This window comes from Hesperophylax consimilis, chromosome 28 (genome assembly GCF_061612785.1).
Source record: "Hesperophylax consimilis isolate HC1 chromosome 28, BYU_Hcon_1.0, whole genome shotgun sequence".
Lineage (NCBI taxonomy): Eukaryota > Metazoa > Arthropoda > Insecta > Trichoptera > Limnephilidae > Hesperophylax > Hesperophylax consimilis.
This window is the reverse complement of record NC_142863.1, coordinates 9,846,515-9,867,435: the sequence shown is the minus strand read 5'-3', so window position 1 is coordinate 9,867,435 and position 20,921 is coordinate 9,846,515. Positions and strand designations below refer to the sequence as shown.

The following is a 20,921-nucleotide window of genomic DNA, read 5'->3' as shown; positions in this document are numbered from 1 at the left end:
GAATGCAATTGGATTCAGGCTACCGTGCCTAAGGTAAACACCATAATGAGCTATTTAATAAAAATCGATACAGGTCAAATTTCCCAGAACATGATTTCAATGTGACGCTTAAAACGTATGACTTCCTAAATAAAGTTCAGTACCTAAAAGGTAAACTCTGTGCAATTTACGCCCGCGACGATTTTTCTAAATCTAACGGCGCTTTATCAATTTTACAACTTTTTTATAGTACTTGTTTATTAGAAGACTTTCCCGAGACTGTGAAATTACTAAAACTTTTGTGCACCATTCATGACCTTTGGAATGACCTCAGTTGAAAGCTAAAGATGTTTCTCAACGTTAAAAAGAATAAAATCTTTTAACACGTTGAGCCAGGACAGACTGAACGCACTATCAGTGTTAAGCATTGATAGAGGTCTTTGCTAAACAAAATGAACAGAGAATAGAACTTCTTTATAAATAGGTATGTACCTTTATTTAATTTATTTTATGACTTAATGTTGTAATCCGGTGAACCCCCACATATTTTGACCACCGGCCGCCACTGGTCAGGAGTCATTCCTATCCCTTGTTGGCCAATAACTGAATGAGTTCTATTTATTTACATTTTCTAAGACACAAAAATGTCTATCAATGGACCTCAACATAGCACAATTGATAGTATGTACAATATATTATTACGTGTCTTAATTATTTTTAAATGTATTCAATCTATATGAATAGTTATACCACCGCCATCTTTTTATATACCAAAAGGAATATATTTTTGAATAAATATGAAAAATAAATTTATTAAAAATTATCTATGCCTTTCCTTCCATTCTCACAATAAATTGTACCCTAATATTGACTTTTTTAATATCAATGGACCGAGAGAGTCTGAAGAAGTCTTCCTGAACCGGTCTATCCTGATTACGCCCTGCATGCGTCTGGTGGACAGAAAAATCCGTCACCGAGACATGGAAAAACCTCACCCTATGAAGGAGCGAACCATTGGAGGAGACCCCACCACTTTCTTAATGGCGTTATAAGGAAACGTATGGTTTCCTGCTTCACCGCACACGTCAAGACTATTTTTTATTTATTTAACGAAGCCACAATTTTTAAAGGAGCGAACTACTTGGGGTGACCCATGGCCGAGATGTTGGTTCCCGGGGTTGTTGCTTCCTGGGATTGTTGGTTCCCGGGGCGGCGGTACCTTTAGTCGCCTCCTTTGAATTGAAGACATAAATTAAAATGCACATAAACAATCATAATAAAAGCAGTAGGAAAAGAAAAGAGGTAAGAAGTACAGTACAATACAGCTCCAGAATGATTTTGTGCATAAGGCCGAATTACACCTGCCGAGTGCTCGGCCGAGTCGCTTTGTTACTCGGCCAAGCAACTTATTGGATAATAGAGGTGATCACATGTAGAAGAGACAGTGGGCGACTTAGTTCATTGAGATTAGTTTAAAGTGCTGTTTAAATGGTTTCGCGATGGAGGGCAAAGTGAAAAAAATAATATATAACAAATTTACCCAGTTTATTAGAATTCACAACTTCGTTGGTTTAAAGTTTCGAGGATTATAAAAAGTTTCGAATCTGCCCATCACTAGCCCGCGCTGTTTTATCATAGAAAAAACAATATACTGTCAATGTCAAACACGAATTTGACGTTTGGTTTCGTAAACACGGAAATTAATTGTAGGTTAATTTTATAAAAATATCCAAAATGAGTGACGATTCCGACGATGAAAATAATTGTAGATACGGAACTCCCCTGGAACCTTACGATGAAGGTATTACAAACTCTTTCTTTCAGTAAAACTCCTTCATATTTATTTCAGAATGTGAAGTTATTTCACCAATTTTTTACAAACTAACTAACCATAACGCTGTTACTCCAGACGGGGAGATAGAGATAACAGACCGCCACACAAATCTGTCATGGCATAGGCTCCTTGCTTCATTCACATTCATGCATCATCTCATAGTACTCTTCTGCTTTTCTGACCTGTGACATGACCTGACTCCGACTTCTTCTAACATTTACATTATTCACACGTATTCTCCTTACACTCATTTTTTTGTTCATTTGCTCTGCTTGCCAAAACTATTTAAGTGTATTTTTCTTAATCTTATTTATTCTTTCCGAATCCCCACATTTTTTACTGTCATATATGGTTTTATCACGCCTCAGGTATCTCATTTACTACAGCTCTTGATAAGTATTTAATTCACTTGATCGTGCTATGTATTTCACGGGTGTCCCCGACTTCTACAACCTTTAACTTTCGCATCATATATTCTCCTTTCACTCCTTTCTTCATTCATCCGCTCTACATGGTGTAAACCAAATTACCCTCTTTTTATTTAAACCTCATCATCTTACATCAACTGCTTATATCATTCCTTGCAAGAAATTCCCTATTTGTGATACGGTCTACATGGTTTTACTACACAGAGATCTAATTTCTAGCCTTTATCATTATCGCTAACAATAATTAACTAATCCAGTCAATAGCTGATAATATGTGGGCGTTTCTTCCGTACTTAATTGAAAATAGTATTCTTTTGTCGTCTACTATCATCCTTGCTTTGCTAGATTAAATGCAATGACCTTACAATACATGCAGACATGTTATTGTCTCACAAAATTAAGCCAAAATGAGGCAAGTAAGAAATACCCTTATGTTTCCAGTAAATTCTTAATTCAAACGATGTTTGTGTATGACGGATTCAAAGAATATGTGTGTATGAACGAAACATATAAGAGAGGGCAGAGTTTACGTACTTCAAAGTTGCAGCGAATACTACATTCTACATCACGGGTGTGACTAAGATTACAAGATAAGCTTATTCGCTTACATTAAGGCGAATATGGAACACTGTATGAACACTTGCTCCTCTAATGACGCTGAAAATATTCAGGAAACAATGGAATTAATTGTATTATTTATAATAATAAATAGTTTGATTGTATTTACAAATATATAAATTTTCTAGTGTTTGCCGTGTAATACAAAAATTTTCTCATCAGACGCGATGACATTTTGACAGTTTTTTAGCAATTTAGTTAGAGATAGCACATGATCTTACGTGGCGCTTGTCAGTTTAATATTAAAAGCACTAAATTGAAAGTACAACAATTAGCGTATCTTTTGCTTGCCACTTTTAAGATCTCTACAACATGTCTATACTTTGTAATATCATTGGTTAAATGTATTTGTTTTTTAGAACGTGTTCCTGTCAAGAAGCGTTTCTACCAAGATGTCAGCGACCAGTATGCCTTGGACGCAAATGGCAAGCGGCGATTTCACGGCGCATTCACAGGCGGTTTCACGGCTGGCCACGGCAATTCAGTAGCCGCGCCGGAGGGCTGGACTCCCTCCACCTTCAAGAGCTCGCGGTCCGACCGGGCCCAAACACCAGTGAGTTTAATCATCACTGTAATGCATTTGAAGAGCTCATTATTCATTAATTCTAGTATAAATATAACTAGTTGTTGAAAGTAACAGCTTAATAACGTCAAAGCTTAAAATGCGTCAACCGTTGAATCAAATTTACTGATTCGGTTGTGAATGAACTCTGATTTATTTTGAATTTGTCACTGTCAAAATTGGAAATGATGTGTCAAGAATTCAGACAAGCAATTAAGTACCTACCTATAATATAATATTTTAACAGAAAATTAGTTTACTTTTCATTTTCAAAATTGGAACTAATGTGTCAAGAGTTCAGACAAGCGATAAAGTACTTACCTATAATATACTTATTATTTTTTATACTTATATAATATTTTTTTACCAGAAAATTATTTTAATTATATATTTGAAACGTGTAAAATAGTCCCAGAGAAATTTTGTTCGTAGGTACGTCATCAACATGAAACAGACAGAAAATAACTATTACTACGCGTCAGCATCTGTGTTATTTTCAACGGTTGCCGTACACCAACAGTAGTGGCTTTGGAATTTTCTCGAATTGTCGTCAGCACCCAGTACTACAGTAGTCTCTGACAATAATTGTTTAAACTTCCAGCAATCCAGAAAAGCGGAGGACTTCATGGATGATGAGGACCGAAGTGAGTTTGGGATAGCTCCTCGACAAGTTGCTCCAACGGGAGACTTTGGGGGAGGCAAGAGGAAACATCAGACACAGTTTCATGATGGACCTATACCTGGTTAGTATATTTTTTATTTATTTTTTCATAGTTTAAAAAGAAAGACAAACGTTCCCGGGTTACGAATAACCTGACAGTATTTGAAATTCTCCTACACCACCACAGTAAGCGGAAAATGTTGCATTTGTTTCTGCTGTAGGACTTAGCCAGCCGAGGAATTGAACACACTACGCCTGGGTGGGATCCAAACGTGATGTCAACTCAGCCACCGAGTGGATGTAAAGTGGATGTAAATGTATTGGAATGTAAAGTCAATTCTGTTAGTTCATGCTCAAGTGTACATAGTAATCATAAAGAAGTTTCCATTTGGTATGTTTTATGGGGTTATACCAGGTTTTATAGGTTATGTGCGTGTTTGCAGGAGTTCCGGTGCTGCAGGTACTGCTGGAACCGGTGCACGAGACGGCGGCCATGAGGATCCTGAGCAGTATGGGCTGGCGGCCAGGCAAGGGGGTGGGGGAGCAGAGGCCCCGGGAGAAGAGGAAGGGCACGAGGAAGGTTTACTCCTGCTATGTGCCCAAGGAGTTTAGGGTTAGAACATACTACATATTATTATGCGTTGACTAATTTCTTATCTATATATGTAACATTGTTCATTTATTGTGGCAGCACCAAGGAACACCGATTTTAGAACAAATTATAGTAGATTAAAGTAAGAATGGGAAAAACGGCACAACTTTTTTTTTAAATTTGCTAAGTGTGTGCTTCTTCCAAATACACTTGGTGTTAAAAAAAATCGCATCTATTGCAAAATCTTATGATACAATAAAGTGATTGTCTCTTTCGGATGTGCAGCATCGTAGCCCTAATCCACGTCTCCAGATGAAGACACCAGTTTCTTGAGACCGTTGGAAAACCCGTAGAGCGGCAAAACAGCTTAAGTTTATTTGCCGAGCAACATCACACTCTTGCATCCCTGATTGCAGTAGTGCCACCACCTGAGCAGATTCGTCAGCAGTGGTGTCCATTTTAAGGGGTTGATTTCTGGTGCTAATTATTCACATGTGTCCACTTCAACGTTCGGATAGTGAATGACCTATGCTTGACTTAAACTGATCCTTTTATAGCCCTGCAAGATGACACAAGTTGTGGCACCTATAAAAAGTATATGTGCAACATTTTTTTAACATTTAAAACTATTGTCTGATAAGAGGTTGTTAAATGTACTTTTAATTGATATCAATATTGTTTGGGTTAGATGTATTAGCTCAGGGAAAACTGTTTTTGAGCGCCGAGTGTAATTTTATTTCACTTTAATTTTAGTTCCCTTGTCTTTTCAATGTACAGACAGGGGCGCTCTTGTCAGGTGTTACTTAAAAAATCTAATAATTGATAATAACATGCATTTCAAAAATACCCAAAAACACCTTTCTATGTAAGCGAGATTTACGAGTGTTAAAAAATAACTAGTTTTGAATGTCAAATTACCTTAGAATGTGATTTAGAACACCATGTGTGTATACACCATTATAAATCATTGCACCACCCTTCTTTTTTTTTCTCTATATTTGTATAAACTATTAAAAAAATATATCTCATTTTGTGCAGCGCGAAACATCATCTGATACAGAAGACAAAAAAGATAGCACTACCGATGATCAGACCTCTGATGAAGAGCAGCAGTACTCGGAGCAGCTCTTTGAGCCGGACGACCTGGAGCCGTTTGCCGCCCAGCCGAAGACCAACTCCTTTGGTCTGGGGTACTCCGGACTGAGTCGACACTCCGTTCTTGGCGGATTTCACGAGGGAATGAGCCATTTGATCACCATAGATAAAGGCAAGAAGGTAAACTTGAAGGGATTTTTAATGCGGAAACTCTTCTTTTTTTAATGAAAACATCTGAAACTTGTGTTGCATCAATTATTCTTGAATTCTCAATAACTAGAACCTCGCTCACAACCAAACAGTTGTTTTAGCTTTCATTCTTTGTTGACTGTTTTGTTACTAACATTGATCTGAAGCACTCGCATTGTTACAAAATGTCTGACATAAGTGATGCCGTGTTTAAAGTTTTGATGACGTGAGTGGCATCATTGTGGAGGAGCTATTCCGGGCAGCGCAAGACAAAGAGACATTTTCTAGAGTGATCGCCAACGTCGGGGGGACCTGATACGGCACATAAAGAAGAAGAAGAAGAGTGGCATCAGCCTCTCTTGACGATTGACGACAGACGATTGATGATTGATGATTGATGATTGACGATCGATGATTGACGAATGATGAATGACGATTGATGATTGATGATTGACGATCGATGATTGACGAATGATGAATGACGTGTGACGATTGATGATTGACGATTGAAGATTGAAGATTTGTGATTGATGATTGGCGATTGACGATTTGTGATTGATGATTGACGATTGACGATTTGTGATTGATGATTGATGATTGAAGATTGAAGATCTGTGATTGATAATTGACGATTTGTGATTGATGATTGACGATTGACGATTGGTGATTGATGATTGATGATTGATGATTGACAATTGGTGATTGATGATTGATGATTGATGATTGATGATCTCTGGGGAAATAGAGTGATGGTTAGTTGCATCCGATACAATTTGTAAGTAAATATATGTAACTTTTCAGGTTTCCATAAGAGGCCAAGCGTTTGGGGTTGGAGCCATGGAAGTGGAGGATGAGGATATATATGCGCGGGAAGACAAGTCCAGCTACGACTTTGCCCTGGACGTCCTGGGGAAGACAAGCCAAGTCAAGCAGGGTAGCTCCAAGGCCAAACCTCCTCCCATTTCACATAGAACTGTAAGTTTATTCTTCATTTCGTATGTTGTTCTATGAAAAAACAGAACATTAAATTTTTTATTATTATAAAAACAAAAACCCTAACCTTACATTACATAAACTAACCCAAACTAATGTGACGTAACCTAACTCAACATAAACTTACGTAACACTTTTCGTGTTATTTTTTACACTGTTCTGTTTTGTCACTGTTCTATTTTGTCACTGTTCTATTTCGTCACTGTTCTATTTCGTCACTGTACTCTTTTGTCCCTGTTCTGTTTTGTCACTGTTCCATTTAATTTTTTTTGAGTCACAGCTGCCCCGAACAGTTCGCCTGTAGATAGTCCTGCATTATTTCAATTGATTTCATTTGATGTTCCTAATACAGTCACGCAAACTAAAAATGTCTTTCACTGCAATAATAATGTATACCAATTCGTTTATAAACTCTCATATACCGCGCATGAACAGCTTGGGGAACTAATATGCAGAAGTATAACATATTTCTAATAGCACCGAAAGAACAAAATATCATTTCACATAGTTACTATTTCTATAACTTCATTATTAATTATAGTTATTTTAACCCCTCCGACTTTTCGCGAACTTGAAGCTAAGATGTCTTTATCGAAATGTCAATTTCACGAAAACGTTGTGTTATTACCGCCTCACAATCAAAGCTCTATAAATGAAACATTACTGAACGGAGCCGAATAGTAAAAACTGTTTTAGAAAGGTTACAAAATAGGCTTTCAAATTGTTGTATCATAAATAAATATTAACATTTGTAAATATTTAAATTTAGAATGGAAACATGAAAAAATTGTAAAAATGACTCACCTGTAATGTTTTATGTAAAAACGATACTAAAATCACGGATAATGTAAAAAAAAAACACTTATTTCATCGTACAAATGTACAATAAACAATTCTGTCACTTCACTTTTTGACCATTTCATACAAAATATATTTTTAAAAAAACAATTAAACTTGCGAGGCGGGTCGGCACGTCAAACGGCTTTCTTGGCGTCGTTTTACGATTTGGCGGGTAAAATTTGCTTCCACTGAGTAGGTCTTTTTACGGGTTTCTATGGATAACTTTGAATAGAGATGTGAAGCTTCATTCAATACGAATATTCTACTTTTTGTTTTAGGGATGTCACTAGAAGAATAACGGAGTTATGACGATTTTTGTGGAAACACACGCGTTGACGTGTAAACACGCTTATTGTACTTGACTGCTATCGTTATTTTATCGTGTATATCTGCTTACGTTGCTGACCGGTTAAACCATATTAGTATGTTTAATCTTTCCTTATCTGTGGTGTGTATTTACTACACATTGCTTCTAATAACTTTAATAACTCTATAAATATAATAAATTCTGGGTTCAGATTTAAGGTATTCCTCCGTTATACATTTATACACTAAATTAAAAAATAATATATTACATAGTTTTCAAATTCAATTAAAAATCAGTGTTTTTTGTTAAAAATCGGGAACAAATACACCAATACAATCAACCGTGTGATACTAATACGCGAAGAGTGTGCGAGGAAATGACACGCTATTGATGTCCCGCTTTAATTCGCTATGCGGGAACATGAGACATCCATACTTCTGCAGTTGTAGTTTTTGATTTTTATTTATTTATACTGGGTTTTTACAGATGATCACACTTACGTGAGAACAATCCACTTATAAAAACTCAGTTATTGTACAATTACAAAAATCTACAATTAAATAAAGATACAAAAAATTAAATACAGATACATACAATTAAATACAGATACATACAATTAGAAAACAAAAACATCAAAAAATAAAAATAAAATACACAATCATATACAAGCTCGCTCAAGTAACACATTACATTATACATTATTACAAGTGGTAAGAGGCATAAGAAATACGAGAGGTATGCATAGAGAGAAAATTGACACAATGAATTAGCTAATATTTTTTAATAGCGCCAGAACTTTTTTTCTGAATCCGTACAAATTATCGACGAAAATATCTATTTCAGCACACTCTATCTTGTTATATAGTCGACACATCTGGGTCAGAGGGCTAAAGTAGGCGATATTATTTATAAATGTATTCAGGTGAAAAATATTATGGCGTCTTAAACAATGCGAATTGGGGACATTTATTTTAATATTGCTAAGACATAATGTAGTATCAAGTTGACCGTGAATAATTTTATGTAAACATATGAGATCAGTCAATTGCCTTCTAGTTTTAAGTGTATCAATCTTGAAGTAATCACGACGTACGTCATATGATCTAAGATGGTCATGTAATCCACATTTGAAGGATCACATTCTTAGCATTTTTTTTTGAATGGATTCTACAATATTTTCATATTTGCAGTAATGTGGATTCCAAATAGAGCTTCCATATTCAAGTTTACTTCTAATTAAGGCATTGTAAAGAGTTAGAATTGACTGAGGATCTTGGAAAGGTTTACATATTCTATGAATAAATCCCATCATTTTTAATGATTTGCACTTAATGTCGTTAATGTGTACATCAAATATGAATTTAGAATCAAGAGTGATTCCTAGATCTCTTATTGAAGATACTTTTTTGAGAATAATATTATTAATAACATAAGAAAAATCCTTTATAATTCTATTTCTAGTGAAGTTTAAAATGTAACATTTTTCAACATTTAAGTGCATATCATTGACAGTACACCAGTTATTAAGTGTGTGGAGGTCGTTGTGAAGCAGTTGATGATCGGAAACAGACTTGATTTTACGAAAAATTTTAAGATCATCGGCGAAAAAAGTATAATCACAATTTAATTTCGAGCCAAGGTCATTTATGAATATAAGAAAAAGCAGGGGGCCAAGATTTGAACCCTGTGGTACACCGGAAGTTACAATTATAGGGGATGATTTGTATCCATTAATAAGAACTAATTGAGTTCTGTTATACAAATATGATTTCACCCAGCGAAGTAGATCTCCATGTATTCCCATTTGTTCAAGTTTTTTTAATAAGATGGAGTGATTAACTTTATCAAAAGCTTTTTGGAAATCATTATAAATTGCATCTACTTGTAATCTTTCATTAAAAGAATTACATACATAATTACAAAATTCCAAAAGATTTGAGTTAATAGATCTTTGAGGAACAAACCCATGTTGCCTAGTGCAGAGAAGGGGCTTAAAATGCGAAAAAATATTTTTATATATCAAAGATTCAAAAACCTTAGCAAAACAGGATAATATACTGATTGGTCTATAATTTTTTACTAAAGATTGGTCTCCCAATTTTAATACTGGTACCACATGTGCTTTTTTCCACAGATCAGGAAAAGTTCCCGTGATTAGGGATGCATTAAAAATTATAAAAAGCGGTAAACATAAAGAGTCTGCAAAGCAACTGACAAAGAAAGGAGAAATATTATCTGGGCCTGGACCCTTGTTGGAATCTATTTTACTCAAAAAACATTTTATTTCATCTGCACCAATATGTATTTTACCCAAATTGCTCTGATTGTGTTCAGTTATGTTTGGCATTGAACCATTAGTGGATGATTCCGAATTGGTATAAACAGATGAAAAATATTTAGAAAATATGTTTGCTATGTGTTCACCTTCATTTGCGGAAATATCGTCAAGATGCATTACTTTAGGAATACAATTGGTTTTTCGTAATAATTTTGAGTATGACCAAAACACCTTTATGTTACCTTGCAGACCACTTTCGACAGAGTTGATGTATGATTTATAACATTCGCTTTGTATTTTTTTTGTAACTTTCCTTAAATAAGAAAATTCTCTATAATCTGACTCGTTACCATGTTTTTTTACCTTAAGTCTAATGTTGTTTTTTTTCTTAAGAAGAGCAATCAATTGCTGATTAAACCAGACAGGATATTGATTTTTTGTTTTAGTAATATATTTTTTAAAGTGTTTTTCAATTATTTCCCATAATTTTTCATAGAACAAGATCACCATACTATTCACATTTTCATTTTTAAAAAGAGTTATCCAATTAACAGATAATAGATCCTGTCGACATTCATGAAAGTTTCCCTTCCTGAAGTTATATTTTGAGTCACTTCTATTGATTTCTAAAAATTGATCTTTATTTTGTTTCACCATTATTTCAAATGAAGGGTGATATTGATCCAATTTGGTTAAGCCTGGTGCTATATGTATATCTATGTTAACTTTATCAGAGAAAACAAGATCCAATAAATTTTCATTTGTATTTAGTACATTATTGAATTGATACAAGTTGCAAATTGATGAAAGGTTGACAAGACTGTGTGCTTTCATGCTTTTATAATTAGAAGGTGAAAGTGCATTATTTTTAAATGAATTGTCAGGTAACCATTTTATTTCGGGCAAATTGAAATCACCAATAATAATAAACTGTGAATTGGAAATTGAATACTTTAAATACAGATCTTGTAATTTTTCAATCTGATTACAATAATTGTCTACAGTTACACTAGGAGGAATATAGAGGATGCAAATAAAGATGAGCGAGTTGGAACGAGACTTAATTACAAGCCACAAATCTTCATTGTCACTCTCCACTTCCTGGATACAAGAAGTTTTTTAGAAACGGCGGCTAGAACTCCGCCACCTTCTTTAGACGCAGATTTGGTTGACTCACGATCTCTCCTAAATACTATATATCTGTCATCAAACAGTTCTTCACTAAACACTGTTGAGTTCAGCCATGTTTCAGAAAAACAAATAATGTCATAATTATTGATTAAAATTTCATTGCGCACACTTACGGTCTTTGTTCGAATACCCCTCACGTTTTGATATAGTATATTTAATGCATCAACAGCAACTGCCTCGTCATCTTTTTCCGTATGATTAAACGCCATAGTCGATGGTGGAGAGATCCTTCAATAAAGCCGTTTTGTACGACGGGCAGTCCTTATCTCCAGTGGGGTGGGCCCGGGAAACTGCAGGCTTTCCAAAACGTGCGCATGTAGCGCAACTGGGTGCTGTCCGCGCGTGTCCTTCTACACCGCAGTGAGAGCATCTCTTTGTATCTTTGCAGTACTTGTGAGAATGTCCAACCATTTGACAGTTCAGACACACTGTAAGTCCAACAAAGTCACGCACACCGCAAACGGTCCAGTCCACGAATACACGACCTTGTTGCACCAATGCATGACGAATGTTAGCGGGCACCGAGTACACTCTGTGGCAAGACGGTCCGGTTCGAGCTCCAGCCATATGACTAAGTTTGCACTTGGATGCACACTCTTTAAAGTTGTCACCTTCAGAGATTCCAGAGAGGGCATTCTCTAAAAATTTCTCATCCGATAGTTCACGGGGCACGTTAAAAAATATTAACCTTGGCTGCCTCCTAACTGGAAGACGGGCACTCAGCAAGTCAGAGCTGGATATAACAGGATCATTTAAAAGCCTTTCTTGTTCCTGGCTGCTGGCAGTGTGGATAATGACTCCTTTGTTTTTTATGTTTTTTACTCCCGTTATCCTCACTCCTAATTGCGATGGCTTAACGATGTCCTTAATAATTTTTTTAGTCCCATCGCTATCATCGACCCCCGGTAGTTTGGGAAAAAACATACAGATGGTCTTGGTTTCCCTATTTTGATACTGGTACGAGTGAGTGGTGGAGGCACTGGGAGTTTTTTCTTTGTAACTTCAGCAAATGAAAGGCTAGCCTCTGTTGCATCAGCCACACGGCGCATTACTGGACCCAGATCTGACTCAAGCTGTTGAATTTTGTCCAGCAGCTGTTTTGTATAATTTTCGGCCATTGTTTTCTCGGCCTGCAAGACCTTGATATTAGCTAGGGCCGAATTAAGGTCTCCTCTTAGCTCTTCCTTCTCCAGCAAAAGTTGGGCAACGGAACCGAGAACATTTGTCACGTTTCTCGATACTTTGAGCTGCTGCTCTTTAGACACTTTGGATGGCTTTTCAGCCAATGCGTCCTGTAAGGCTTTTAGGGCAATTTGAGTCCCGGATAATATTTTATGTCCTGATACATGACTCAGGTCAGGGTTATTTTCGGCTTCAATCTCATCAGCGTCGGAGTCCGATTCTTCAGACTGGGAGGTGTAAGGGGAAGCAATTATAGGGCTTTTAACAGAGTTCTTTTTTTTCCCCATAATTTTTAAACATATGTTTCAACGGCAAAGGTTAAACGAAGTATTTTTTAAATAAAATAATTATTTTCGATTTGTTAGAATGCAGAAAATATTTAAAGTTTTTGAGATTTATTTATTTTGAGATTTATTTAGACCATCGATACCTACGACCGCACAACTGTATTTGTGCCAGCCGCCAGCCGCGCCGCTAGCCAGTTGGCCGCGAACCGTCGTTAGATGTGGACTCCTTGCACGTTTCTTTAGCATCTGCCGATGGTTTTTTCATGTTTTCAGCAATTAAATTACAATTATTATCACTTTTGATATAATATATAATAAACATAATCGATCAGCTATGAATATTCATAATTTTCCGATATTAAATCGCTTATTTTGAGATGTGTATTGACTACACAGCACCGGAACGCGTGTATTTTTTTAGCACAGTAAGGGAAAGGTTAAACTGTGTAATTGTTTTGTGATATTTTTTATAAAAAATATTTATTCTGTGTATTTACTTGTACCATACATAAATAAAAATGTAAACGGTTGTTTGCTCAAAATATTAAATCTCTGAAAGTTCTTCACCAATTGCTTTGAAATTTTGGCACAATGTTGCATTCTAATATGCATGTGTTTTTATATACCTATATTATACAGACGTAAAAGCAACATGCGCTATTGTTTCTCTATCTGCACAGACAGACTGAGCCACAGCTGCGTATGGCGGGGTACAGCTAGTTAATAAATAAACTTCATTACATACCCGCTTTGATAATCCGTCCAGTTTTGTCGTAGCTCAGGACAGTCCGCACACTTTGATGGCATATCTCCCATTGTTTTTATTATCTACGAGCCTGCTTTTCAAAAGAATCCCCGTTACTTTTGGGTCCCATTGTATATATTTTATGCCTAATTTAAGTGTAAATTATTTCAGGTATTGGAAGGTTTTGTTCCCGCTGTGAATAAGGCCTATTCCGTAAAAGTGTACCCACCGCCAGCTTTGCCGAGGAATTTCGTGCCTTCCGCCATTAGGCCTTCTCGGTTCAGTTCTGTGGAGGACACTTCCACCCTGGAAATACGAGACAGAGGTCAGTATCTCTTAATCACTTCTAACCCAATCGTTATCTTTCACAAAAGTAATACTATCAACACAATCTTAACTGCAGCAAATATATAAACTTTTGCCTTAATCTAAGAAGGCTTCTATGTTTTTCCGTCTTGTAACATGGGTATCTTCGAGACCTAGGTTTCCTCCTTAATTTTCTTAAAATGTCCCTCCACACAGCACTTATTATTCATTATATTTTTAATGTTAAAATTTCAGGTTTGGGGAGACACGATCTGACTGCCAAACATAGAGGAGCTTTACTAGGCGAAATCCCAACTCTAGTACCTGAAGAAAAAGTGGACAAAACTACTGAAAAACATCAAAATAACTTGCCTAATCAAACTATCGAAGAGCGAATTGCAGCAATCACTGGAAGAAATGTCAATTTCGTATCTGACTCTCCTCAAAATGACTCAAAATCAATAGAGAGTGACTCGAAATCGAGTCAAAGGGGACTTTCTTTTGAAGAAACAATTGCAAATATCACTGGATCGAAAACAAATAGTCAAATAGACTCAAATTCAATTCAAGACAAGCCCAGTGGTGTCTTTAAGCCTTTCTCTTTAAATTCTGAGAAACAGTTGCGTTATGAGAAGTATTGTGCTATGATCGAAGAGGGACTTGTTGTGACCAGTGATAGTTTGTACCGTCACGGAGAGAAAACTAGACTGACGGACTGGGAGAAAGTGAGGGAACTGTCGGAGTTTGAAAGATCATGCAAATTATACAAGCCGCTAACTGGACTGATGAATGATAGGTAATTATGTGTTAAAACAATTTGCTGTCACCACTGAAGAGATAAACTGGAGAAATATATTTTGGGCGTGTCCTCCTGCCCAAACTAATTAATTATTCTTTACTTCTGATGAAATTGATCACAGTTTTTCAAATTTGAGCAGATGAACAATAAAAACTTTTATTCAAATTTACAGTTAAATTTTCTAACTGTGCACCGGTGCTGAAGGGATCATGACACAAGTTCCTCGGAACATTTTTCATTGAAATATCGGTAGAACATGGACAGCATTCTCACCTAATGCCTGTGTTCTAAAGATTGCAATCTGTTTGTTAAGATAGTGGATGCTATCAAACGGATCCCCCTTTTCTGCACAAGTAGTTTTTCAAGTATTTTTGGTTTCCAGACCAGAGATGGCTGCCAAAGTCAACAGTGGAGCACACTTGCGCTTTGTACCGGGTTAGCAGTTAATAATAATAAATTATAATATTTGGATGATTTGTATAGCGCCGTTTTTGTGCAACATCACCTCAAGGGCGCTGTACAAATATATAATACATTTCTACAATGATCTATGTTATTACAAACTATTTATGGAGATAATATACAGTACAATACTTACCTGGTAGGTCACTTGAGATTAACACTCAATTAATATTAACTAATTGTTTATTAGCGAAATTTAGATACAGGATTTAGGACATAATTGGGAAATTGGATATAACTGGACTTTCTCTCAGGAATGGTATATTTAATTTAAGGGTATGACAGCTTAAAAAGGTAAGTTTTTAGTTTAGATCTGAATTCTGTTGGACTTGTTATGGATCTTAGTCCCGGAGGGAATTTATTCCAAGCCTTCGGCCCAGATACTCCGAAAGCGCGATCACCAAACTTAGTATTTGGCTTGCGCTTAGGTTCCATCAGTCTGCCTATAGCTGCTGATGTTACTGATCTAAAAGTTGACTGCCTCAGACCAGTGTTTTCCGCGACGCATAGTTCAGAGCCATGCATTGTTGTTGTTCAGGCCATGTCATTGTTGGATTTAAACACCATCCAGCACAATTTGTACTGGATTCTTTTAGGGCACTTGAGCCAGTGAAGGTTATGAAGGTGTTCTGAAATGTGCGAATATTTTGAAACCCCGGTTATGAGCCATGCTGCTGTATTAACCACTGATTGAAGTTTGTCGATTTGATATTTTGGAAGGCTGGCATAAATGCCGTTGCAGTAATCGAGACGTGAGACTACTTAAGAGTTGATAAGTAGTTTTGTTGCTTCTGTAGGAAGGTTTCTTCGGACAGACTTGAATTGTCTTGAAGAAAACCGGTGCTTACAGTCTTATTTATTTGACTTTTAAACAAAAAGTCCGAATCTAAATTAATCACAAATTGAGCTGTGTACTATCTGCAGCATCTGCGGGCCCTTTACAGTGTGCTTCACTTCTAACTTGACTCTAGCTTCAATGAAACTCTCTTATCTGAACTGAGTTACACTGAGCGTATCAATGGAAGGCATGTTGGGAAGATTACTTCCATTGAAGGAGACTAGATTGTCATTTTGATCCATTTTAGACGTAATCAGACAATGCATCTGTGAAGATAGCGGAATTTATCCGCCTGCCTCACATTTCTATTAGGTCAATAGTTTTTTTCAGGTATTTCGGGGCTCCAAAACTGCAAAATTCAATATTGGGGCGCATTTGCGATTTCTAAAGGGTCAGCAGTTATGCACTATGGGCCTGTTTGGGGCCCAGGATTCCAACGGACTTGTGTACATATGTGGTTATCTTGGTGTACTAAATAAAAGTCACAGTTTATTTCAATTGGAACGTTTATTGAAGGAAGCACAAATAGCAATTAAAACACACACGATAGCGCATTTATTTTACGAGAAGGTGCTAGAATATCGCACCGTGGAATGCGAGTGATTAACTGGGTCAAGGTTACTAGCGCGGCTCTACTCTGTTCTCTGACTGAATACTGACTCACTCGCTGCGTCGGGCCTATATAGCCAAGCCGACGGCGGTAGTAGCTTCGCGAGACCGCTGGTAAACTGCCAGCTGCTCGCTGGATCTAGATGCTATGTCTAGACGGCTCGATGTACCTACTGGGCGAGTACCTACGGGCGCGATTAAGTAGGTAGGTCATAATGTTATCTGTATAAAATTCGACACATGTCCACGAAGTTCTAGGCTGAATGCATCTTACATTGGCCGTCCTTCCGGAACACTCTAGTAGTATCGATCGCTACACATATAAATAAAGTAAATATTATCTAAAATCAATTCTGTTTCCAGATTCGTGTCGGCTACCCGACCGGATACAGACATCGCCACACTGGAGAGGCAGAGCTCGTCGACCTACGCCGCCCCGGACATGATGGAAGCGGCCCGGGTCGGCATGTTCGGCCGCCTGACCAGAGAAGTCATCAAGTGGATCCCCGACCCCATGCTGTGCCGAAGATTCAATGTTGCGGAACCATACCATGATGGGTGAGAAATTAGCTTGTATTAACCCTTGGAATGGCAGTGAATTCGTAGCAGATTTGCTATGAACTCCCCGCACTTGCTTCGATTTTATGGTATTTTGATACTTGAAACTTACTCCTAGCATACTAAAATATATTTTATTCACTTGGCAAGAAAATTATTTATCCTAATATTATTTTAGCTCGTCATTTTGATACTTTCGTAGAAAGCAATCACTTTGTGGTTTAACATTTTAATGAAATAAAAACAATATTTTTTGTTTAAAACCACGAATTTTTATTAATTTTAAGACCGACCGGTTTCGCTACACTCGAGCATCGTCAGGGTACAAAATTAAACGGTCATCAGTTTAATTTTGAAATCAGTTTAATTTTGTACCCTGACGATGCTCGAGTGTAGCGAAACCGGTCGGTCTTAAAATTAATAAAAATTCATGGTTTTAAACAAAAAATATTGTTTTTATTTCATATTTATTTTAACTGTGACCACAAATTTCGTGTCAGATGTCATAATTTCCATTCTCAAAAGTAATATTATTTACAGGAAAGCATCCTACAACTTATTTTTATTGTGAAGGACGCTTATTTAACTCGAAATTATAATAAAACCCAAGAATAATTTTGTATTTCTTCTTTATATTATACTAGTAGAACCCGCGATGCTTCGCTATTGCTAATGTCTTTCTCGGGCGTCTCCGATTTCTTCCACCATTCACTACTGTACACCACAATGTTACTGTTAGAAAACTACATTACATCGACTTAAATTTGACTCCGTATCTTATTCCGGTACTGAGATATTGCGTTAAGTATTCCTCGGGCGTCCCCGACTTCTTCTACTGTTCAAACCACTTTCTAAACACTCCTGGCACTAATAAGAATAAACTTTGAAATTTTCTGCGATATCTGTTGACTACTTTTAGAGTTTTGCGAGCGCAAACATACGCAGCTGTTAGCTGGTTTTTATTTATTATTGAGATTATGATTTATATATAATATTAGCGAGAAAGAAACATTTCTTTGCATATAAGTAGCTATCCTTGGGAAATTACACGGATACATAAATATATGTACAATTTTTTATAAACGTATAAACACATAATCTGGTAATTTACAAAAAACATAATTTTGCAATAAACAAGTTAGTTATTACTAAAATAGTGTCAGCTGGCGCACGGCGAGCCGCTGGGATTCGCATTCTAAGGGTTAACCATTAAGCGTTAACACTTGTTTTACGTTATTCATTATTGAAATAATTTGAATAAAATTCAAACAATATGATTTAGATATATACAGGGTTTAATCCAAGTAATCTAAGTCCTCCAGGAGACAAGCCAGAATTACAGCTTTTAATAATGGTAGTGGGTTTAATAGTGGTAGTTGGTTTGGTTAGGTGGGTTCAAACATCGTTGGGTTATTTGTAATGCTGAAATTTGTGTTTTATGTTTTTATTAATTTCTAAAATGTTTTTATCTGTTTCAGACGTGGAAATCCAAGCAAGGACAAGAAGAAACTGACTTACTCAATATTTGAATACCTTGAAACTCCTGTACACAACAAACACAGCTTTCTCAGAGAACACACTGGGGGCGGGAGCTTAGAAAAAAGAAAAGGGATCAATCAAGATCATAGAAGAACATCCGAGAACGAAAGAAATCCAACAAAAATGCATAAAGAAAAGATTGCAGATGAAGTGGAAAAACAAGCAGAAAGTTTGAAAATAGTAGAGAAATCAGTTAAAAACAAGCGTTTGACTGTAGCAGAATTATTTCTACAAGAAAAGGAGAAAGAACTTGAAAGTTTACTGAACAGAAAAGTTCCATTGGAATTTAACAGAGAAGTCCATAAAGATAAAAGTTTCGAACCCGAAGAAGTTAAAGAAACCATTGACAATTTCAACAAAATAGATCTTTACAAAGCCATCTTCCTCAGTGACAGTGAACCTGAAGATTCAGAAGATGATCCCAAAGAAAAAGATGCAGAAATTGAAGAAAAAACTGTGACAAATGCATTTGATTCTCCTCCTAGAAATGTGCAAAGAAATGAATCGCCTCCCAAAGGGATTTTTGCAAATTTGAATTTTGACAAGTTGAATTCTTGGCAGAATAGTTCCACTAGAAACAATGAAGACATCATTGGTTCAAATAGAGAAAAAGCTTCCACAAACAGTACAACCAAAGGAATAGAAGCATCATCTACAATAGTTGCAGCAACTGGTAGAAAAAGCAGATTTGAACCAATTGATGATGAAACAAACCGCATTGAACCAATTGACTCTGGAATAGGCAGATTTGAATCAATTGACGCTGGAAACAGCAGACTTGAATCAATTGATTCAGGAAGCAGCAGACAAGAACCGATGGAAGCAGATTTATATGGACCGAAGCTACCAGAAAAGCATATTTTCAGACCAAAGCAGGCCAAACCAGCAGAGAACCAACCCAAAATAGATTCTGTGCAAGTTCCCGATGTATTAATGGTAGATTCATCAAGTTCTAGCGACAGTGACGGGGGACATTGGGTGGAGGCGGCAAAAACCAAATCCAAAAAGAGCAAAAAAGAAAAGAAAGCAAAAAAGAGCAAAAAGAAAAAGAGTGAACACAAACACAAGTCTAAAAAGAAACACAAAAGTAAAAGAGGAGATGATTGAAATTATTAAAGATTATTTTTAATGTGGGTTTGCTTTTTTTTGACATTACCAAAATAAAATGAATTCATAAACTTTACAATAGCGTTTGATTAGAAATATTCTGTATTTATTAATTTTAGGAACAAAAGCTGTAATATACAGAAGAGATTGACAAAAAAAGTTCACAGATAAGTATTTAGAAGGAAGTAATGCATGTAAAAACTAAAATATAAAAAAAAAACAAAAGAAAAAAATGTACAAAAAAAGTAACAAATTTTATATAAAAATAAAATATAGGTGAATATGAAAGTACAGTTAAACTTGGTTATAATGATCAGGGTAGTATGGAGTTCACGGCTATAATGAGCAATTAACTAACAATATTTTAGTTCAGGCTTATATTCATATAATTGTTGGAAATAAATTAATTGGAACAATATATAACGAGAATGATTTACTGGTATACCGTACAAATAATTTTTGTCAACACGATTTCCGACCGAGCTGTTTGGCGGTCATCCTCTCTGCCTACCCCTGCAGTGAAACGACAGTTAGTAAGAGATTTCGGTCGAAATTACAACCGAAACAATATGCACAAGATAGTGATAATAATGATTGATTAACGATTTTGCGAAATATTTTATAATGCATTGTGTGTTTTGAGGAAGAAATTGAGAAGCACGAAAGCGAAATCTAAATCAATCATAGATTGTGTATTTTAATTTTGTAAATTTTATTTAATCGAAATATGTATTAAATTAAAGAGTCAACTTTTTAAACATATTTGAAGGAAAATTACAGTTATTATGCTTTTTTAATTTTAGCTGTGCTAAATTATAATGCCAATTTTACAAAAAAAAACAGAGACCTTTGTTGCAACAAAATTTTGATCATTTTTTTTACAAGATCGAACCATCAATGGTCCATAAATAAAGTACTCACC

At 36.0% G+C, this 20,921-nt stretch overlaps 1 protein-coding gene across 1 annotated transcript; it reads left to right on the top strand.

The window, feature by feature from the left end:
* Positions 1-1,644: 1,644 nt before the first annotated feature.
* Positions 1,645-20,048, top strand: LOC149410150 (G patch domain-containing protein 1 homolog). The gene is made up of 10 exons (XM_089648846.1): positions 1,645-1,780; positions 3,219-3,412; positions 4,023-4,164; positions 4,526-4,695; positions 5,713-5,949; positions 6,760-6,933; positions 13,953-14,106; positions 14,343-14,883; positions 17,159-17,353; positions 18,832-20,048. Exons 1-10 carry the CDS (start codon positions 1,714-1,716, stop codon positions 19,997-19,999), a joined length of 3,042 nt encoding a protein of 1,013 aa, XP_089504972.1. The 5' UTR covers positions 1,645-1,713; the 3' UTR covers positions 20,000-20,048.
* Positions 20,049-20,921: the final 873 nt, after the last annotated feature.

Excerpts from the sequence above, each read along its gene's own strand:
- LOC149410150 (XM_089648846.1), top strand. The coding sequence starts at position 1,714 with ATGAGTGACGATTCCGACGATGAAAATAATTGTAGATACGGAACTCCC. Across the intron at positions 6,934-13,952 it reads CTCCCATTTCACATAGAACT|GTATTGGAAGGTTTTGTTCC; the intron begins GTAAGTTTATTC and ends AAATTATTTCAG. Across the intron at positions 14,884-17,158 it reads ACTGGACTGATGAATGATAG|ATTCGTGTCGGCTACCCGAC; the intron begins GTAATTATGTGT and ends TTCTGTTTCCAG.